This window comes from Ciona robusta, chromosome 3, assembly GCF_009617815.1.
Source record: "Ciona robusta chromosome 3, ASM961781v2".
NCBI classification, from domain to species: domain Eukaryota; kingdom Metazoa; phylum Chordata; class Ascidiacea; order Phlebobranchia; family Cionidae; genus Ciona; species Ciona robusta.
In genome coordinates this window covers 115271-135997 of record NC_143237.1, presented here as the reverse complement: position 1 = coordinate 135997, position 20727 = coordinate 115271, and the positions used below count along the sequence as shown (strand labels likewise).

The 20727-nt window shown below is 37.6% G+C and overlaps 3 protein-coding genes across 4 annotated transcripts; 1 reads left to right on the top strand and 2 right to left on the bottom strand.

Annotated features, from left to right (window-relative positions):
* Positions 1–307: 307 nt before the first annotated feature.
* Positions 308–5824, bottom strand: LOC149737334 (interferon regulatory factor 6-like). Its single transcript, XM_089873916.1, has 8 exons — positions 5612–5824; positions 4404–4560; positions 4222–4269; positions 3578–3771; positions 2971–3336; positions 2712–2876; positions 2488–2580; positions 308–1552 (listed from the first exon to the last, which is right to left on the bottom strand). Exons 1-8 carry the CDS (start codon positions 5783–5785, stop codon positions 1259–1261), a joined length of 1491 nt encoding a protein of 496 aa, XP_089730042.1. The 5' UTR covers positions 5786–5824; the 3' UTR covers positions 308–1258.
* A 1381-nt stretch (positions 5825–7205) lies between these two features.
* LOC149737333 (uncharacterized) lies at positions 7206–9528 on the bottom strand. Its single transcript, XM_089873930.1, has 6 exons — positions 9330–9528; positions 9242–9274; positions 8909–9023; positions 8412–8564; positions 7912–8049; positions 7206–7669 (listed from the first exon to the last, which is right to left on the bottom strand). The coding sequence occupies exons 1-6, from the start codon at positions 9358–9360 to the stop codon at positions 7462–7464; spliced, it is 678 nt and encodes a 225-aa protein (XP_089730056.1). The 5' UTR covers positions 9361–9528; the 3' UTR covers positions 7206–7461.
* A 2075-nt stretch (positions 9529–11603) lies between these two features.
* Positions 11604–20645, top strand: LOC149737332 (large neutral amino acids transporter small subunit 1-like). 2 transcript variants are annotated; one of them, XM_089873920.1, is made up of 11 exons: positions 11604–12201; positions 12744–12869; positions 13498–13603; positions 14780–14824; positions 15000–15123; positions 15857–15960; positions 16735–16831; positions 17249–17398; positions 17636–17816; positions 18532–18602; positions 20061–20645. In XM_089873920.1, the coding sequence occupies exons 1-10, from the start codon at positions 11697–11699 to the stop codon at positions 18588–18590; spliced, it is 1497 nt and encodes a 498-aa protein (XP_089730046.1). In that variant the 5' UTR covers positions 11604–11696; the 3' UTR covers positions 18591–18602; positions 20061–20645. The 2 variants fall into 2 exon arrangements, with proteins under 2 accessions (XP_089730046.1, XP_089730044.1); XM_089873918.1 differs by lacking the exon at positions 18532–18602.
* The last annotated feature ends 82 nt before the right edge of the window (positions 20646–20727 follow it).

Genomic DNA, 20727 nt, shown 5'->3' with positions numbered 1-20727 from the left:
AAGGCGACTACGTATTTGTTTTGCAACTTTTTAGTTGATTTTCTGTTTACAGTCGGCCATTTTGTTGCATTTTTATCTGCTTGCATCTTGCTTACATTAGATTGAATCTACTGTTTAACTTACCCCAAGCAGAATATAGACATTGGTGAGTCATATTATATGTGTTATCGTAGTTCTTCTTATACTGTTTGGTTCACTGTGTTGTTTTGCCCTCTGTACTGATATCTACATTCACAACAAACATAATCCATGGGTCAGTATACACAGAATGGTACGCAGCCATACACGTGTATTACCAATCAAATCGCTATGTATACGCTTCGTTTTATTTATCCAGCAGTAGTATCGGATCAAGCAGTATTTTCTAAAATACGTTTCCGACAATTTCTGTATTCATGGCGGCAAGTGAAGATTCGTTTGGATTACTTTGTTTAAACCACAATTAATAATAAACTGCATTTTTATATTCTTTACCAAGCTTTTTATTTAATATTGTATGGTACACGCCCAGTCTGCAGAGTATGGCAGTTCCTACCTATTTTTTTAGTTTTTAATTAATTGGCGTGGTAGAACAAATTATGGTGTGCACAACCAAAAGTGAGTGAAATGCACCTGTCGTACTCCGCAGACTGGGTACAGGCCGTACAGTGCATTTATTGTTCGTGTTTGCGTTACAACATTTCGTTTAACTTAATGCTGTGGCAAGCATGTAATTACATGGAAGTGATTTATATTTACAAAAGTTTTGTAAGGTGGGGAAGTTGGGACACCTTTAACACATAATAACCAAATATCCTGATCGTGTTTTAAACAATTAACAACGGTCTAAGAGAGCCGTGAGGATACGGTTTTCTAGTTCTTTGAATGATCTTTGTTTACTACCACATGGGACGAGAAAATAGAACGAATTGGTGTTCCATCTTTCCCCACCCTACTACATTGATCAAAATATATAAAGTACAACCGCATTTTCTAAACAAGGATAAAGTGTTTTGGGAACAGCTTTGCTAGCATAAGGGTGGGTTATAATAATGGAATGTTTCCATATTGAGAAAATCACACAGGTTTATCCCCAGGTACAAAGCTACGATGCAAACTTCGATGATTGACACCTATATAATATTCGCGTTTAACTTAACTCGGAAATTTGTAAGGTAATTTTCTCTTACACCATTGTCCATATATAGCAAAATAATTTTTCTCAAAGCGAGTGTTTTCCATGATATATCCCACACGCCAAAGTAACCCATATCCCCCATTACTCCAAAGTTAAAGTTTCCTTGATCTTCCGCGCCAAACGTAAGGCGTCTTCATCCATGGATGTTGTGCCCGATATATAAACCTCGCACTCGATGCTGTTTTCCAACTTGGCTTGTATCGCCTGGTAAGCCTTCTGCACGCGCACCGTCATCATAACGAACAAAGCTGACTTTTGCTTCCCGTTCGCCCGTTGTCCAAGGGAAAGACTGAAAGATGGGCACGGGAACTTGGACGAGTTGGTGGCCATTGATAAACGCCGATAGAACTCGTGCCCGTCGAATACTTTGTTCCACTGTTGGTGAAAAAATGTCGTTCAGTTGTTTTCATAGTGTGAACGACTCTGCGGGATTCTATTGACGTCACATTATGCTAAGTCATGATAAGTCGACACTTATTCAGCTAACGTATAATAAATATATTCTTTTAAACAAAAATATAATTTAAATTAGTTTAACGTGTTTTAGCAGATATCGATAAAGCAAGGCGAAACATCTTGTTATAGCCTTCCTGTTATATAAGTTCACTGTTAATTAGTCTTAGTGTTTATTTGTTAATCCAAATATAAAACTTATATTAAGATATTTATATCTCATCAAAACATTTTGACCATTTTTTTCCAATCTATAAATAACACCGCATAAGGAAGTGAAATATACGAGACTTCCCACGCTTTATTGTACAACGTACTCGTAGCATGTGATGCAGATCAGCGAGTAATATTTAGAAACATGCTGGGTAGTTTGTGCTAAATACAATTGAACGCGAGCCCTTTCATACTGGGTTGGTTGAAGGGGGTTTCGCATTGTCGGTGAAACAACGATTGTTCAAAACACGTCACGCTATTGTTGTCTGGCGCCGTTCTTTAATGCACAATATTCATAGACGTGTCGCGTGTGCCAAACCATTGCCGTTAGCTTGCAAATGCGAATATTCCCACGTTTTTAACACCATTTTTAGTTCCTAATATATGACTACACTCCACGTTTAATATATAGAGAGCGCTTAATGTTAATTGCAAGTTAGAAACAGACATATATTAGTTAACTTTAACTTTGATACAACTAAAGTGGGGATACGGGTAAATAGTTTTGTAATATTTGTGTTTACATTTAAACGGGAAGATATCAGAATGAATACGCGTCCCATATTCCCCCCACTATATAAACAGCGTCCCATATTCCCAGCCTATTATAAATACAAGTTTATACAACAATATATATTCCTTACTTCCATTCTCTTCAATGAATCAACTGGTGGCAAACCACACGCTTGTTGCTCATGTTCGTTCCTCGCCATATCGTCCCCGTTGTATGGGAAGATCTAATACAACGTAAAGTTTAGCAATATGCAGATGGGATAAATGAATGTTGAAGCATTCTATGAAGCGGCCTGTTAAAAAGGGTCGGTTGCCTGCCATGTATGAACCATAATATCAAATATAAACAATTCACCCGGGTCTGGCACAGCCTGATAGCATGAACATCGGGTACCCCACCACTGCGCCCAGCATTCTGGTTGTCCAGTATCAACACTAGCCCTCGTCCCATATTGTTAAGTATAGCATCCGTACTTTGCTTCTGTTTCATTGTCAGCATGAACTGCTCGTCAGATGTTAGCTGAAAGTGGAGGCATATTACTCAGTAATACTTGTACGTTTTATTTTTAATACTTCTCTAATATTTCTCGTATATACCATATTAGCAACTTCACCTGCACTTGTTCAATTGAATCCGGTCCATACAGTTGTTCTGTGTCGTGTCGTTGGTTCAATAACTGGACAGGGTTTAAATATTGTGCAAGTTTCGGCGCGCATGATCCGTAGTAAACCCTGCAGCCATTCTCGTTTGTTACATCGTGTGTGAACCTGTCCTCCCCTCTGTAGAAAACTTTGATTTGAAGTTTCGTGTGATCTGTTACTTGTCGTCGTGGTAGAGGGATACCGACGGGGTGGTATTGTGGTGTAATGCGATGTGGGTTGGTAGTATCGTCGGGTTGTGTGGTGAAGCTTGGGTTGATCGGTATTGGCCCATCATCCAGCATGTCGGGTATTAGGTCGTCCAACTCGATGTCGACTCCCTGTAGTCATTATAACATAAACGATTATTTATCTCCTCAAATACGGTAGCGAAGATAATTGTAAAACAACGGAGAGAATGAATTAGCGACAAAACAAAAACTACTTGTATGAACGTAACTTATTTAAACCGCATGGTGGGGCAACTATAGTCGTTGTAACATCGATGTTCTGTTTCCTCGTACTTGCTTTTTGACTAAAACGTTTACATTGGGTTTGAATAGAATTTATAAATAAACTTACATCCATCTCACTGTCGAGCCAATTCTCGGGTAAACCCTGGGTGAGATTGTTTGGTTGAAGGGAAAGTTGGTCCCCTGTTTCAAAGTAGGGCGATCCTGCTGTGTCAGGTGGTGGTGGCTGTTGTTGCTGTTGGTAGTTTGCTTGTTGGGGCGGGTATGCTGAATTGAACGGACTGAACTCGTCGTTGTGGAAAGCTGGAAACATAAGATGTAATTCACGTATTTGTCCGCTTTGTAACAAAGTGGTTGGCGCGCCTGCCTCTAACCGAGAGGTAATAGCTTCAAGGCTCGATGCTGCTACTGTTATGAGCGTATGTGTCCTTATGGGCAAGACACTTAATCGCAATTGCTTTAATCCAGTCATCACTAATGGGTTGTCCAAATGGTCAGCTATGCATAAAAACAATCACCCACAAAGTTGCATACGTGATAACTCGTAAGCTGGCGCGAAGTGTATGAAACAGAACACCCGTGTTATAATGACGCCCCACCATGCGAGGATAACTAAGTTACATTCACACGCATTGAACTTCCTTCAGTTTTTGGTTCCGTATTTACAAAGCGTGGGCGTTGGTTTAATGATTGGAAAGTCCCTCTTACAACACACATCAACCAAACTTAACTTAGATTGAAAGGAACACTTACTTCCCGCAGCCATGTTTCTGCTGCTTGGGGTTTCACGAATCTTTTTATCTAAAATATAAAAAATAATAATTAAAACACATTTATAATAAAAGGTTATTGAACGCGAAAGCAAACCGACTTTTACTCATGAAACGAAGAACAAAGTTATCCACAATACATGAACGTCCATAATAGCCACATACCTACAAACTGGTATATCCTCCCACCGTCTCTATCCCCCTTATGCGTGATTCCATCTGCTTTTCTTAATGCGTTACGAAACCTATGTTTTTGTGTGGTTGGGGCTTCAGGTTGATCTATGGTGAGCCCTCTCTTTATGAACGATAGTTCCGCCCATTCCTATCAAAAAACATTTGTTTTAACGATTGTCGTTTTGCTGCTAATTTCCTACGCATTGTTGTTCCAAGTAACCTTTGCAATCGAAGAGATAAACAACACGTCCTGTTGTTTCATTAAGCAACAATATTGATCGAAATATATCCGACCAAACACCCATGCACTGTGTGTCATGTTCTTACTCAGTGTTATTTATACCGCATTAAACTTTCGGCGAGACTAAATGTTGTTAAATATTAATTAATAAGTCACCATTGTTGGTCTCGGGTCGTGCTTGCTTTATGAACACGGTTCTTCTGATTCAAACTTTAATAGTTTTTCACCTCTGTTATACATAACCGTGTCATAAAGACTGTCGTTGCTCTCACATAACTAATACTTCGGCCTTCGTGAGCAAGAACACGGAAATAACATCATTGAAATTTAGTAGACGGAACATGGTGTTTAAAGGTTGGGAATTATCGGTTTCTATATTTATTGACTTCTAATCTTTTTAGATTCGAGCGAACACGTTGTAGGGAAATCCAAAGTTCGTGTTTACTGCTAGACTTGAATGGGTTAGGTTACAAAGCGTGACTTAACAAACGCAGCGAACTCTGTCATCCGGTATCGAAAAACACGCGTGGTTACGTCACACGGAAACAATCCTGGTGTCGTATATTGTCCGCCCGAGTGTTTTCATACACAACATATTACGTGACTAATCATAGCAGCATGGAAGCTTCCCAACAGCATTTGCCTTCTAACTGCAATAACATGGCATATACACCTGTGTTCAATCCAATGCCGTTAAAAAGTATTTCGGAAATCGTTGTTTAACGACTGTCGTTTTGTTGTCTTTTCGTTTTAACCATTCTTTAATGTTCGACCGTAATCGAAAAGACGAATAAAAGCCCTTAACCCATAAGCCACACATACACAGAATTCATTTAATAGTCAGCTATAAAACCGTTAAACATACAAATAATACAATCTCAAATATATGTTTAAAATCCAGTAATAAATATCCCTCAGCGCATGCATGTACAACCCCATACACAATATGCCATGTTACCTGAAATATACGGAATCCAGGTGGTAATTCCTCGGTAGGTCTTGGTGCTACAGGCCAAGGTATAAACACGAGGTTTTGTTCCGCATCAAGGTAGCGAAGGTTGTACATTCCACTGTCGCATCTCTCCCTTAGGAAGGCCGCCATCTTTTGTGGTTCACCCATTTTAAACACCATCAATATACTGTTGTCTAATTTTCTAGTAAATTTCAAACGCTGGAAATAAACGGAAAGCGTGGGTGATACTGTTTCAACGGTTGCTGTTAACACGAACACCTGTTAAATAATCTTTCTAAGCAATCTCACGACGGTCACTGGATCAACTGCTTTCCACATTTTAACACAGACACAGCAACTTAGTTAAACTGTACCCAGTGTATCGTACCGATAACGATTGAATTCCTTCTGTGAAGTCTACCATACCATTCAACAACGCTGCGCTCACTGTGTTGTTTGCTGTGCTCTAACTTCCTTTACGCTTTTGAGCAACTGAGTGACTCAACGCTCCCTTTCACACAATATCACAAGACCTTCTCGGGACTTCCCCTAATTTGCCTCTTACTTTCCCAATGACATCCAACCCTGAAATGAAGTTTCTTGTCCACGCCTACCGTCGCCATCGGTTTCTAACAAACTCTGCAAATTATTAACCAGCCATTGCGAAACAACCATGAAAGCAACCGCTACTGTGTCGGCTGTTTTGTATTTTACACTTTTACTTTATTAGTTTTTACCCAGAGTGTGTTTTTACGAGAAAACTGTCGTTTTGCTGCTTATTTCCTTCTCTTCCTCGTTCAAATTAATTTGACCTTCGCTATCGTATTCAAAGAGATAAATACTTACGTTCGCTACATAATTATACTGCGTCACATCCAATTGTAGAAACTCATTTGGGATGTTTACAACAACGCGGTATGTTTGTATTACACCAATATAGAATGAAAATATTGCGCCGTGGAAAATACGAATACACGCAAATTAGTTTACATAAGATAAAAGCGACGGCCGATAATTTGTTAATAATTTCCTAAATTAAAGAAAACACCGCTTTTCATAAACGTGCAACATTAGGTTTGTTACGATGTAGTTACCATGAAACTGGACTTGTATGACGTATGTAGCTTTGTATTTCAACTCAACACCAATCAAAGGACAATGGAATTCGAACAGCTTTGTATCTTGATAACTTCCCTGAACATGATGCGCCAGATTACTTGATCACTATTTTTAAACGTTTGTCCAACGATTCGCCGACGTGTCCATGTATTTGCATTCAATTCCCATCCCCAGTTTCGACTAGTTTGCTACGTAAACAACCTTGATCTACTTTCCCACGAAAGTCACCGCGAGTAAAGAAGGGTAAGCCCGTGGTGGTGTTGCGTCATGATATACTAGGGAGGGGTAAGACGGGACACCTTTAGCATCTAATATCAAAGTATCCTGATCGTGTTTTAAACAATTAATAACGGTCTATGGGAGTCGTAAGGATACGGTGTTATAATTCTTTGAATGTTCTTTGTTTACTACTAAACGGGATAACAAAAGGGAGTGAAAAGTCGTCCCATCTTCCCCCAACCTACTATAATATGGCCGGCACTTGACAATAAACTTTTATTATTGTTTTGTTACAACTCTAAACATTGAAGTTATTTCTTTAAATGTTAAAGTAAAAGGGTTTGTCCATTCACGATCAATGCTACGAAATAAGTAACCGACCAAAATTAATTCGAACGAATAGTTTAAAATATCTAGGTGATATATTTCACATAAAATCGCATCATAACCTATTATTCAAACATTGTCATTAATGTTGACGTGTACAAAACATCCCAATATAACTTTGTGACGTCACATCAATCAAGTTGGGCAGCCACTGCTCGTCTTGCTCCTGGGGAAGTCCCCAAGTAGGTAACGCAAGCTGCCTTGAAGCAAAGTTCATTTTCTTCGGTGAGGTTTTCGGTGCGGTCTAATTGCATCCGGTAGATGTCGCTAGTGGTGCGCTTGTAGTCCCTTCTAAACCTTTGTCGTTGAATTTCCTCTTCCTGACTTCGCATCTGTCTCCTGAATAATTTAACGTATTGTAATTCACTACATAACACCTAGGAGCGCATGTGTACTTGGACACTTTGTTCCAACCCAGGAGTTAATAATGGGTCGTCTGAATTATCTACCATACAGAAAATAATCACCCACAACCTTACATGCGTGGTAACTTGTAAGCGAGCACGAGGTGTATGAAACAGAACACCCGTGTTATAACAACTGTTGTTGCCCCGCTATGCAATAAGTTACATACATTTTACCTTATTATGTTTATATCGGTATACGACAACATTTGTTTCTTCCCCGCCACCTCCAAACGTCGGTAAGACACGATCGGTATCTTGGTTAACACTGTGCTACCCATGCGCTCTCTGGCGCTCCAAGTGGACGACCGGGGTCTAAACAATGAGGTAGTTTTGTTTTAGTATTCTACCTCACATTGTACTATGGAGGAAAACGGGACACCTTTAGCACATAATATCCGAATCCTGATCGTGTTTTAGTCGTGGGATACGGTTTTATAACTCTTTGAATGTTGTTTGTTTACTACCTAATTTAATGAGATAACATAATGTGTCCCAACTTCTTCCTACTATTATATATATACCTCTTCAAATATGATAACGAAGATCAATTGAAGAAACGAGGAATTTTTATCAAGCCATTTAGCAACCAAACGCCATTTGTTAAAACAGTTAAGTTCCATTACTCCTGACACTCCCGTGTTGAAAATGGAAATTATTTAATAACCGGCACTTACGACCCGGGCAGTGTAGGGGAAGTCCCTGTTGAACCCTTTCGTGCAAAACAATCACTTTCAATTTCCGACCGCTCTTTGGCGACACCTAACGACTTGGTTGATAATTTCCTTCGTCCGTAAGAAGATGTTTGGACAGAGATTCCCGAACTGCGTCTGAACACAGAATATATATTTACCTCTTCGAATACGATAGCGAAGATCAGATTAATTAAAACAACGGAAAGAAGAAAATTAGAATCAAAACGACAGTCGCTAAAACAGGATATGAGTAAAATCTAATATCAGATAAAAGCGTGGCCATTACACCTACACCATACAGAATAAGTGTTATTTTTTATGATTTATTAAAAAGATCGCAAATACAGAACCCGTACAATGGGGCGCCTGCTTTCAATAAGTTTGTTGTAAAGAAACGCTCCGTTCATACATTGCCAAATAAATTACGAACAAACTATTTCCTGAAGCTATCGACGGGATTTCCAAATAACTTGACTCACCTTCTTGATGACGCGTTAACAATGCTATATGACGTAACACTCTCTCTATTACGCAAAGTTACGTCATCTTTAAGATGAGATTTCTTTTTATTTTCATCGTCGGGCAGGATAATACCTGAAACGTTGTCATTTATTCTCCTATAGGCTGATGCTGTAGTGCTACTTCCTATCCTAACTTTTGCTTTTATTTAATTGAAACTATTTTACAATACAGGCCTTCAATCGCAAACAATTAACACGGGCACGAGGTGTATGAAACAAAATACCAGGATATAAATAAGTCACATGCATTCTTTCATTTATTCATCATACAAAATATTGTTGTTCACTTACTGATTTTACGAGAACGTTTTTCCTCCGCCTTTTCTGCAACCGAAAATATTATTAGTGAGAACAAAAAGTAAAATTAACAATTTTTAACCTTTTTCTGCGAGTTCGCTTTCTTGGACCATGGTCGATTACTTAGGTTCTTTAGTTTATTGAAGGTAATGACCAACAATCGGCAATTTAAGTTACAATAAACGACACTGGTAAATTCGCGTCAGTAAAACATACAACTTAAACTTGTAACGGAAGACACAGAAATAAATACATGAAACAAAAAGTATAAAAAGGATTCGGGTTAACATGAATAGTTTTTACACGTAGCGTGTTTTAATGACTGTTGTTTTGTTGTTTTATTTCTTTCTCTTCCCCGTTTTAATTAGTCTAATCTTTATAATAAAGTTTAAGTTGTTTTATGTAGGCTAATTCGAATTCAAACAGCTTTTCAACTCAAAAGTAAACTATCCTGGCCCCTGAATCTCCATCAAGTAAAGTTTAATCTAAAGTAAACACTTCGTTTGTAGCTTGGTTTAAAGGCACACCCCACCTGGGACAACCGTGTATGTTGGGTTTACGAATACAAATGTTACAACCAAGTGATGTTACAACAATTGAAATGTGGGAGTTCGGAACATATACGTTTCAATGTGGTTATTATATTCCGGGCAACTGATATGTTTATATACATATCTTTGATCCTATGATATTTTATTCGTATACATGATACATGATATCATAATGAACATAATTTAAAAGAATTTATAAAAGATCGACCGTGTGTGTATCATGGTTCACAGGACGACATTTATACGATGTTACCCATAGAAGGGGAAGATGGGACACCTTTAGAACATACTATCTGGATATCTTGATTGTGTTTTAAACAATTAACAACGGTTTATGAGAGTCGTGAGGATACGGTTTTATAATTCTTTGAATGTTCTTTGTTTACTTCCAAATGGGACGATAAAATATAATGAAAGGCTGTCCCATCTTCCCCCACCCTACTATAAAGAATATAAACTTATTTGGTTTGAAACGCAATTCCCACTCGTGTGTAATAGGCTGGGGTAAGATGGGACATGTTTCATTCTCTTTTATCGTCCCATTTAGTAGTAAAGAAAGAACACTCAGAGTTTAATCGCAGTTTCGCGACTCGTTGTTAATTCTTTAAAACACGGAAATATAGACATTATGTGCTAACGGTGTTCCATCATAACCTTACAGTATTATATAATGGCCACCAATAATATTAACTTGGTTTGTTTATATTGTAATCCCAAGGAATGCGAAGCTTTTGTCTTCCCCACTACGTCACGTTACCATATCCGTCACACCGTAAGCCAGATGCCAATCAATACATCAGTGGTGCGCACGCTACAGGAAGTGCTTCAGAACGAGCTGTTTAATAGTTCCAACCAATAGAAGGACAAAACTGGGTGGACTCGTTTATTTTGCTTTGATTCAGTTCATAATAATGGACCTGCACCAAACATGGGGGAAACTTATAGTAGAAGTTTTTACTTTTAAAGGGGACGCACTGCCATAATGTTCTAAAGCTAAAATAATGTTTTCACATTTAAAACAGTTTCAACTGAAAACTCCATAATCATATGTAGTTACAATTGTTTCGATAAACATGTTTATTATTATTTAAAACGGTTTATATTTGTACGCTTAAAATACGTCACCTTTAATTGCGTCATGCTGCTATGGGAGAAATTGCCTTTTTTACGAGACTCGTTGTGAGAGCGGTTGGTGAAAAAGTCCATCATAGTTTATATTGTATGGAAACAGCACGTGGCAGCTGTTGTATTAAACGCCGCTTCCGTAGTTGCTTAGATTCGGGTATTTAGTTAAAAGGCAAATAGTAATATCAGATTTACTTCCGTGATAAAGTGACTATCGAACTTCGGCTTGCGTAAGATTTAAACTTAAGTTAGAAATGTTATGTCAGAAATGTCAGAAATAATGAATCTACATTTTTGAATTATACGAATATACGATACCTTTTAACGACTGTCGTATTTTTAACAATTTTATTCTTTTCGTTTTTTTAATTAATTTATCTTCGCTGTTGGATTCGAACGGATAAATTAAACTTGTGTTATTTTACGTGATCATAAGTTACGCAACTTTTAGCATAGCACGCTTTCCCATAGTAAACACGTGTCTGGCTATAGGTGCCTTATATTTATATAGTCAGTTTTTTTTGGATTGTAGGTTGAAATTGTTTGTGTTTTTACAGCTCATGTTAATGTAGGTAAACACAATAAATTTAAATTCATAATCTTCGAATACAACAGCAAAGATCAGATTAATTAAACAACAGTCTGTAAAAATATTCTACCAATCATAAATATTATGTTTACATTCTTATTTGTTCCAGCTTCTTTGGCCTGTGGCCGATCACACATTGTTAAAAAGTTAGAAATCTAAATTAATTTTCCAAAATAAATTGAATATGAGTAAACGTTCATTGGAGGGCAAAGAGGTTGGGAACGGGGATGCCTCGTCGACGTCGGGGTCAAGTGAGGGGGTGGGTGGCAGTAAGATCATTCTCAAACAAAGAATCACCCTCATAAACGCGTGTGCGCTCATAGTAGGAACAATTATCGGGTCGGGTATTTTTATATCACCCGTTGGGGTTTATCGTGAAGTACAATCTGTTGGACTCAGTTTAATAGTTTGGACAATTGGCGGATTCTTCTCCACAATTGGTGCGTTATGTTATGCTGAGCTCGGCACAACGATCGTAAAATCTGGGGGTGATTACGCTTACATTCGTGAGTTCTACGGTCCCCTCCCAGCTTTCCTACGTTTGTGGATCGCCCTCCTAATCATCCGTCCAACCTCACAAGCGGCCATCGCTCTCACATTCTCCTTCTACCTGGTTCAACCTTTCTTCCCAAACTGCTCAGAGTTGATGCCGGAATCATCAATCAGACTTTTCGCAGCAATTTGCTTGAGTAAGTTTGTTTAGGTTTGTTGTTACAGAACCAAATATGACTTAAATGGTTTGTTTTTTTGAGTTTGCTTTAAAAAGTTAAGTAGTTTAAACAAAAGTTCACCCAATGAATTGTTACAGAATATCATTAATGTGAAATTCTAATCTGGAGAATGTTGTTTGACCGTATTCATTCACTTGAATAAAACATCTCTTTTTTTTATTGGTAAAAAGATGTTGAACAGTAGATTCAACTGAAACAAAGTTAAACGGTTGCCTAATCATTCAACATGTGATGTTTTAATTCTATACAAACTCTTAAATGTTCTGTATATTTGCTTTGTAAATAATACGCCTAAATTTTATTACGTCATAAATATATATTTCGTTTAATGTGGGTCTGTTTGACTCCATTGTCAAGTTCACAATGTTATGCATGATGCAATAGTTCATCATACCATTCATAGACATGTGACCGTAATTATATTTATATGGTGTTTTATTTATATCTTATATACAACTATGATTATTTGTACTTGACCTTAAACGCCCAATATTCCCCAGTCATCTTATCGTTGGTGAATTGTTTAAGCGTACGATGGGCTACGAGAGTACAAGATGTTTTCACCGCAGCAAAACTTCTTGCTTTGGCAATCATTATCATTATCGGTATTGTTCAAATCTTCCAAGGTTAGTTGTTATAAATTCAAGCCATCTTTTGTCTTGTCCGTTCCATGACCCTAAATCTCTTGTCCGTGTTTACCACTTGAATACCAGCCAAGGGGTGTGTCGAGGGTGTGGTCTGTAATAAATCCTTCTTTCCCATTGGATAAGCTTGCTGGGTGTTGGATTCATTCTCATCAAGTTTCACAAAGTATTGTTTTATTTAAACAAAAACAATTTATTATTCCATACAAAGGGTTAAAGTAGCAGGTTTACCGTTTTAGAAACTAAATATTTAATGCTTATACATCTGTAGTAAATAGTTGGTACCAGATGTTTGAACATGACATGTGTATTATGTATTTACTCAACCCTCACAAAATACATGGTTGCAATGTTTAACCAAACCTGTTTCATTAGGTTGTCTCTTTATTTAATCTTAATTACATCTTTAATTCATAATCTGTTTTAATTAAACAAGCTTGCAACCCAATATAGGTTAATGTTAGGTTTAACAGCCTTGCTTTTATTTGACAATTTTCTTCAAGTAGTTTTTACCCATAGTGTTTTTTTAACAACTGTCGTTTTGTTTCTAATCCCTGCACATCAAGTAGCCAGATACAATCCAAGCTCTTACTTTGATTCTTTATTCAAGGAAACACGAAATATCTGGAACCCCAAGCTGCGTTTAAAGGAACTACGACCGATATCGGAAAAATTGTTCTGGCGTTCTACAACAGCTTGTATGCTTATGGGGGATGGTGGGTTATTCACAATGTTATCTCATAAATGGAGATCTTATATAAACACAGGGGAGGCAGGGATAGTTAGACACACAATCCTGTGGGAAAAATCTAACTTATTAGTTGTAATGTTTACTGATTAATGCAGTGTAGAAAAACCCTGCCACCCCAGGTTTGGCGCCTATGATCATTCTACTCATTTGAATGGTCACTATATAAACAGGAACAGGATGTTCATTGCATTGTTTAAACTTCCTGTGTTTAATCTATGCATAGTAAGCACATGCCATGTTCAATGCAATGTTAAAACTTTACACATAATTTACTTTTTAGTAAAGTTACATATTATCCACAAACATATAAAGTATATGTTTCAAGCTGCAGCCAACCAAGCAGTTGTGTAAACCACAAACCAATCCAGATCTCGTGTTGTGTCATTCAAACAGTTGGAAGTGGTACTCGTATATTCTGTGTCTGTGTTTAAACCATTGTATGCGACCACTGTAATAACACACCAACCAAATCTCGGTTTCGAAATGGAACAATTTAAAAAATCACAACTTTGCCCTCGATGTTGCTGCAGTTACAGTTCATAAACTAGATTTTGTTTGTTTGTGTAAACATGTCAATCATACCAACATGTCAATCATACCAACATGTCAATCATACCAACATGTCAATCATATCAACATGTCAATCATATCAACATGTCAATCATATCAACATGTCAATCATAACAACATGTCAATCATATCAACATGTCAATCATACCAACATGTCAATAATATCAACATGTCAATCGTATCAACATGTCAATCATACCAACATGTCAATCATACCAACATGTCAATCATATCAACATGTCAATCATATCAACATGTCAATCATATCAACATGTCAATCGTATCAACATGTCAATCGTATCAACATGTCAATCATATCAACATGTCAATCATATCAACATGGCAATCGTATCAACATGTCAATCGTATCAACATGTCAATCATATCAACATGTCAATCGTATCAACATGTCAATCATATCAACATGTCAATCATATCAACATGTCAATCATATCAACATGTCAATCGTATCAACATGTCAATCATATCAACATGTCAATCGTATCAACATGTCAATCGTATCAACATGTCAATCGTATCAACATGTCAATCATCTAAACTGTTTCCACAGGAACTACTTGAATTTTGTAACGGAGGAAATGAAGGACCCGTACAAGTAGGTCGTTGTTGTTTAAACTTGTGTGGTTCGCTACAACAAGTATAATAATTAATATAAATCAGGTTTAAATGTTCAATTGTAAAATAAAATATAGAAGATGCGAGTTTAAGATGCAAGAAATACGAAACAAACAAAAATCCCAACTAATCACTCTAATCTATATAATCCACAGGAACCTTCCACGTGCGATTATGATCTCGCTTCCCCTTGTATCGTTTATTTACGTGATGGCGAACGTTGCTTACTTCACCGTGTTGTCGCCAACCGAGTTTGGAATCTCCAACGCTGTGGCTGTTGTAAGTATAAGGGTGTCTTCATGGGTTAATGTTGGGGCTGGGGTGGCATTACCTTGATTTTCTGCACTGCATTAATCAGTAAACATTACAACCAATAAGTTAGATTTGTTTAAGATTTGTTTAACAGGATTGTGTGTCTAACTATCCCTGTCTTCCCTGTGTTTATAAAGTTTCCACTTATCATTTAATTATCGCTTGGTTGTGGATTGGGTTGTTATTACATCCGGTTGTTGCAAACGTTGCAAAATACTTGATTTATTTTAAGATCTGTTTGCTTCACTCTCATAGAACAATATTTACCGACAAAGTTGCACGTAGTAACTCGTGTTTTAATCATTGTTGCCGCTCCAACATCAGAGAATCAACCTCTTAATCTATTGGTTAATAATTAATAATTATTCACGTCAAACATCTGACTCTGCAATATTTAATCCACCATCAACACCAACTTGTGCAGCACCGTAGCAACTTAATTACCATGGAAACTTAACCACAGCAATTATTATGTGCTCGACGGCAACTTTTCTGCCGCAGTAGGAAATAACAATCTAATGCAATGCTGAATTGTTATGAATGTTACTGTTACTTTATTTTTGTAGTTGACTTCAGTGTAAATGACCTAACTTGAAAGTCATGTTGCCCTGAAACCTACTTTCCTCCATAATATTACAATTAGCGATTAGCATCTAATGTTTGTCTCACATATTTAACAATATTACTTTTGTTTACAAAGCTTTTCGGCGACAAGGTGCTTGGCGTTATGTCATGGATTATTCCGGTGTTCGTCTCATTATCGTGTTTCGGTTCCGTCAACGGATCCATATTCACATCGTCGAGGTAATTGTAAACTTAAACTAATAATACAAAATATGAATAGAAACAAAAATAAAGTCCAGCGATATTAAACGAATAGTTTAATATAGGTTGTATTTGGCATAAAATGGCTTCCTCAGTCTCTTATTCAAACAGTATCTTTACATCATTATACCTTAGTAGATAAATATTGTGTGTGTTAATTCTTATCTTTCTTAGCAGTGAATATTGTAAAACATCTATCATTGCAATATTAACGATAACAATTAAACATATTTGTCCATTATTTGCCGGTACCACCCACCAACCTCTATTGTATATTCATGAATAATAAACTCTTGAAACTTTAATGCATTCCCCCCCAACTATGTATGTTTAGGTTCTTTGTTAAAGCAATTGTTCATGCTCACAAGTTGTTTCTATTGTTGACAAAATCATAAAACTTTCATTCATGTAAAGTTTTGTAAACACAATGAACTCTCTTTGCTGACTCGTCAATAAGACAAAAATCAAGTCCCATAAATTGTTTTCTGTTAGTTTGATTTTTCAAATATATTTTGATTTTATTTGAATAACGGAATTATGATGTCATTTAAGCAAAATATATCTTTTATATTAAACAATTAGTTAGACTTGATTTTGTTTGTTACATATTTCATAGCACTTGATTGTGAATGTTGTTTCGTTACGAGAATCGTTCAACTTCATGAGCATTAGATCAGGACTAGATTCGAAATATAGTTCAGTTGCAATCTTTTAAAACACCCAACATTAAATACATTGTTTACCCGTACACAGGTTGTTCTTTGTTGGAGCCAGGGAAGGCCAACTACCAAATATATTGGCCATGATTCATACCAAGAACTTCACTCCTGTCCCTGCAATTATATTTAATGTGAGTAAAATTACCCTTGTACTTGTGGCAATTAACAGGAATATTGAATATTATTCATAAAAAGTAGTTTATTAAGTTATTACTTTGCACAATATGTGTATTTACATGCGTGGTGATTAAGTTTATACACTCCATGACACTCATACATACATCGTATAAAACCAGTGTTTATTACCTTTAATTGCTCCAATATTGTTGATATGCTTCGATAATAGTGAGATCTACTTAGCACTTCCGCTCAAACTAATAAACACAGCATTAGATGAAGTGCATTACTTCCCTCCACATGTTATTCACTACACCTGGTTCTCACCAACACAGCTGACATGGTGTTGCTAGGTTATTTGTAACCCCAACTTTGATTGGTGACAATATGTATTCAGCACCCCAGTTTTAACCCCTCCCCCCACATTCCAGTGCGTCCTCTCCCTCTTATACCTCGTATCCGGTGACATCTGGAGTTTGATCACTTACTTCAGTTTCTTCAACTGGTTGTGCGTTGGGATGGCCATCCTTGGTTTGTTGCATTGGAGATATAAATACCCGGAGCTCGAGAGGCCGGTTAAGGTGAGTGATTGGTTTGGTATGAATGAATGTAGCTTGCTTTGTTAGAACATGGGTGTCCTGTGTCATGCACCTCATGTTTGCTATGTTTTTAAGTTCGTTTGGTGTTGGGGTGATTGGCAAAATATGTCCTAAACCCCTGGGTACTTGACAAGGACCTCACCCATATAGAAGTGAAAAGTTTATAGAAGCCATCAAGCCATGCTGTTTTCTGAAACTTCTACATTATTGTTCCACCAGATGCACATAGCCCTCCCCATCACATTCTTCTTCGCTGCTGCTTTCCTCGTCATCATGGCAGTTTACGCCGCACCCAAGGAATGCCTCATCGGTGCTTGCATCGTGCTTACTGGTATACCCGTGTACCTCATCGGTGTTCGGTACCAGGACAAACAACCACAATGGATGGACAACGGGATGGGTGAGTACATCGTGTTCAACCTTTTCATTCAAAAGTTCCAAAGTGTTTCAACGATTGTGTATCCGGTTACTTTTTTACTCGTGGTGTTTTGTAACATTAGAAATTAACACAACAGGTACTGGATAAAGGTATCGACCTAACTGGCTATTATGGCTCCCAACATATTAGATCGTATATAATCACCACCTACTATGCTATTAATCGCTTTGTACAACGGATGTAGTTATTATAAGCATAATAATTGGTGTAATGGTGTTCATAATGTTGGTGTGAACGTTTGATGTAGGTGGCTGTTGTATTACACCTGGACAGTTCTTGTAGTATTTGTTTGCTCCCGATGTTCCAACATCATATACAGGGTGTTACTAACAAGTGCCTGGTTTCTGTTATAAAACACCGGATGTAAAAAGTTCCCAGCTTGCGTGGGTACAGGATGTATTGAAGAGGAAACGAATGCTTAGCTTAGTCGCGTTTACTATACTGGATGCCTGCCTGTCACTTAACTTGGTATAAACATAATGTTCAAATAATTTCCTCCCAACCATGGTTGACTTCCAGTTGTCGCACAAACCATTGATAATGTGACTGACTTGTATACAGATACATGTGGAGGATAATGTTGGGTGGATGTGTTCCACCATGTGTTGTAGTTATCCCCCTATGTACATTTACATCAACTAATGGCCCGAATATTTTTTCCTCCCACCAAATATAGTAAGAGGAACGATCGCTATTCAGACCATGTTACAAGTCGTTTTCCAGGAGGGGGCATAATGGGACAGCACGGTACAGTATAAGCACGACCTAGAGCCAAGTTCATGTCACGTGCTTACCACTGGGCCTCTGTTCCAAGCTGCCTCGTATATTTATAGTTGTTCATAGTTTACCCACACACGCGTATGCTTTGCTGCGACACGGCAACTAATGTAACCTGGGTGTTTCTGTTTATCATAATAGTTTTTTCCTCCATTGTGCTGTATTTAATTGATCAAACAAGCGTGGTCGCTACAGCTAGCATATTGCCAACAATAATAACAATAATACTTGTTTCTTCGATCGACGAAGCTAAAATTCGTTAAAGGGCTTGCAGTTGTGACCATACTTATATTCAATTGGTCGAAAACATTGTGGTCGCTACAGCTGGTAGCTACCGACCATTATCGTGTAATCTTGAATTAACTGTCAATCAAACACACCGTGGTAAACAAGGGAAGCCTTGCTGTGAAACCACAGCAGTTGATTGTTCAACACCCTCCATCATAACCAGGAGATTTCACACGACTACATCACATAAGTTTAATTCAAGAACGCTCGTCACGGTTCGGTTAATTCATAACAAAAGTTTTATCTCTTCGAATGCGATCGCGAAGATCAAATTAATTAAAACAACGAGAAGAAAGGATTTAGCAGCAAAACGACAGTCGTTGAAACGCGCCGTTTAGTTCCCAAACACCCGCTGGTGACCTAATTCTGTTTAACTCACAAAACCACCCCTGCAGTTACGATATATTGGGTTCGTATAACTCACGCATCACTCGTTGCACGAAACAACCACCACGACAATAACGTTACATCGTGCATGAAACAACGTGTGATAATAATGTTGCGATGTCAGCTACCATGGGATGACTTGTGTTTCGCAACCAATTAGAGCTGACCATGCAATAATATAAAAAAAACCCCCAAGCCCTTTTCCAACTTACACGCAAAGTACATGTTTGTACAATTGCACAATTCTCTTCGAATACAAAGGCAAAGATTAAAATAATTAAAACAGTCAAAATAATGGAGTTAAAACACGAAACTACTTGAGTAAAAGTTTCAAACAACATGGAGTTCCTAACAACTTGATGGTATTTACGCGGTTAACGTTCGGTTCAACACCAGGTCATGTTTCCCGCACACTCACGAACAAATATAGAACAATCAACAACGTCGTTTCCACGAAACTTATCGTATATTGCTCCTGCAATTTCAATGTTAAATGAGTTCCCATTGCTGCGTCTGTATGGCTGATGCGATAACACCAGTGTTGTAATCTTGTGTGTCCTCGTGGTCACTAATAGGTTGTTCAAGTGATCAGCCATACAGAAAGCTAATCTCCCATAAAGTTACATACGTGGTAACTTGTAAGCGGGCACGAGGTGTATGAAACAGAACACCCGTGTTATTACGACTGTCGTTGCCCCGCCATGCGAGGATAAATAAGTTACTATCATTCATAACACATTCCCTCCTTTGCAGACTCCGCCACCGTTTTCCTCCAGACATTTTTCTGCGTCGTTTTCCAGGAGGACCAATTTACCAAGTAACAAAAACTTGCGAAACATATGACGTCATCACCTAAACCTTGACGTCATCAACAACCTATTTTATCTCTAACGTCATAAAGGAGACCTCGTGTCCATGTTTATGGTCGCTACTGTTCGCACATTTGCAGAATTAAGCTTCTTAACGGTGAAAAGTAGTGACTTAGTGTCAACAATGTAGTGTAAATATGACGTCATGCTCCTACCTTCACTTTGCCTACTATTAATTTATTCTTTTAATTGAATAGGAAATTGTACTATAGTCGTTTTTACTGACTGTCTGGATTTAGTCGTTTATCCCATCTGTTCTCACAGGTGCTGTCATTTAAACGTTTATTATTTTGTTTATTTTTAAAGTGGGTATAGAACGACAATGCCACGCAAAATATTGTTTGGTTCTTATATAGTTATTCATGGTTCTATCATCTTTATTGAAAATTAGTCGTATTTGTTTGTTGGTGGTTAGTGTCATAATGTTATAGAAGCGTGGAGTGAAATACAATTAACGAAACACTTGTGATCCGTGAATGTGGTCTAAATGCTCATGAAGTTGGACGATTACCATAACCAAATAACAAGCGCTACAAGTTATGCAACAAACA

Excerpts from the sequence above, each read along its gene's own strand:
- LOC149737333 (XM_089873930.1), bottom strand. The coding sequence starts at position 9,360 with ATGGTCCAAGAAAGCGAACTCGCAGAAAAAG. Across the intron at positions 8,565-8,908 it reads GTTAACGCGTCATCAAGAAG|ACGCAGTTCGGGAATCTCTG; the intron begins GTGAGTCAAGTT and ends TTCTGTGTTCAG. Across the intron at positions 7,670-7,911 it reads ACCGATATAAACATAATAAG|GAGACAGATGCGAAGTCAGG; the intron begins GTAAAATGTATG and ends TAAATTATTCAG.
- LOC149737334 (XM_089873916.1), bottom strand. The coding sequence starts at position 5,785 with ATGGTGTTTAAAATGGGTGAACCACAAAAGATGGCGGCCTTCCTAAGG. Across the intron at positions 3,337-3,577 it reads GGCTCGACAGTGAGATGGAT|GGAGTCGACATCGAGTTGGA; the intron begins GTAAGTTTATTT and ends TAATGACTACAG. Across the intron at positions 2,581-2,711 it reads TCAGGCTGTGCCAGACCCGG|ATCTTCCCATACAACGGGGA; the intron begins GTGAATTGTTTA and ends ACGTTGTATTAG.
- LOC149737332 (XM_089873918.1), top strand. The coding sequence starts at position 11,697 with ATGAGTAAACGTTCATTGGAGGGCAAAGAGGTTGGGAACGGGGATGCC. Across the intron at positions 14,825-14,999 it reads GAAATGAAGGACCCGTACAA|GAACCTTCCACGTGCGATTA; the intron begins GTAGGTCGTTGT and ends TATAATCCACAG. Across the intron at positions 15,124-15,856 it reads TCTCCAACGCTGTGGCTGTT|CTTTTCGGCGACAAGGTGCT; the intron begins GTAAGTATAAGG and ends TTGTTTACAAAG.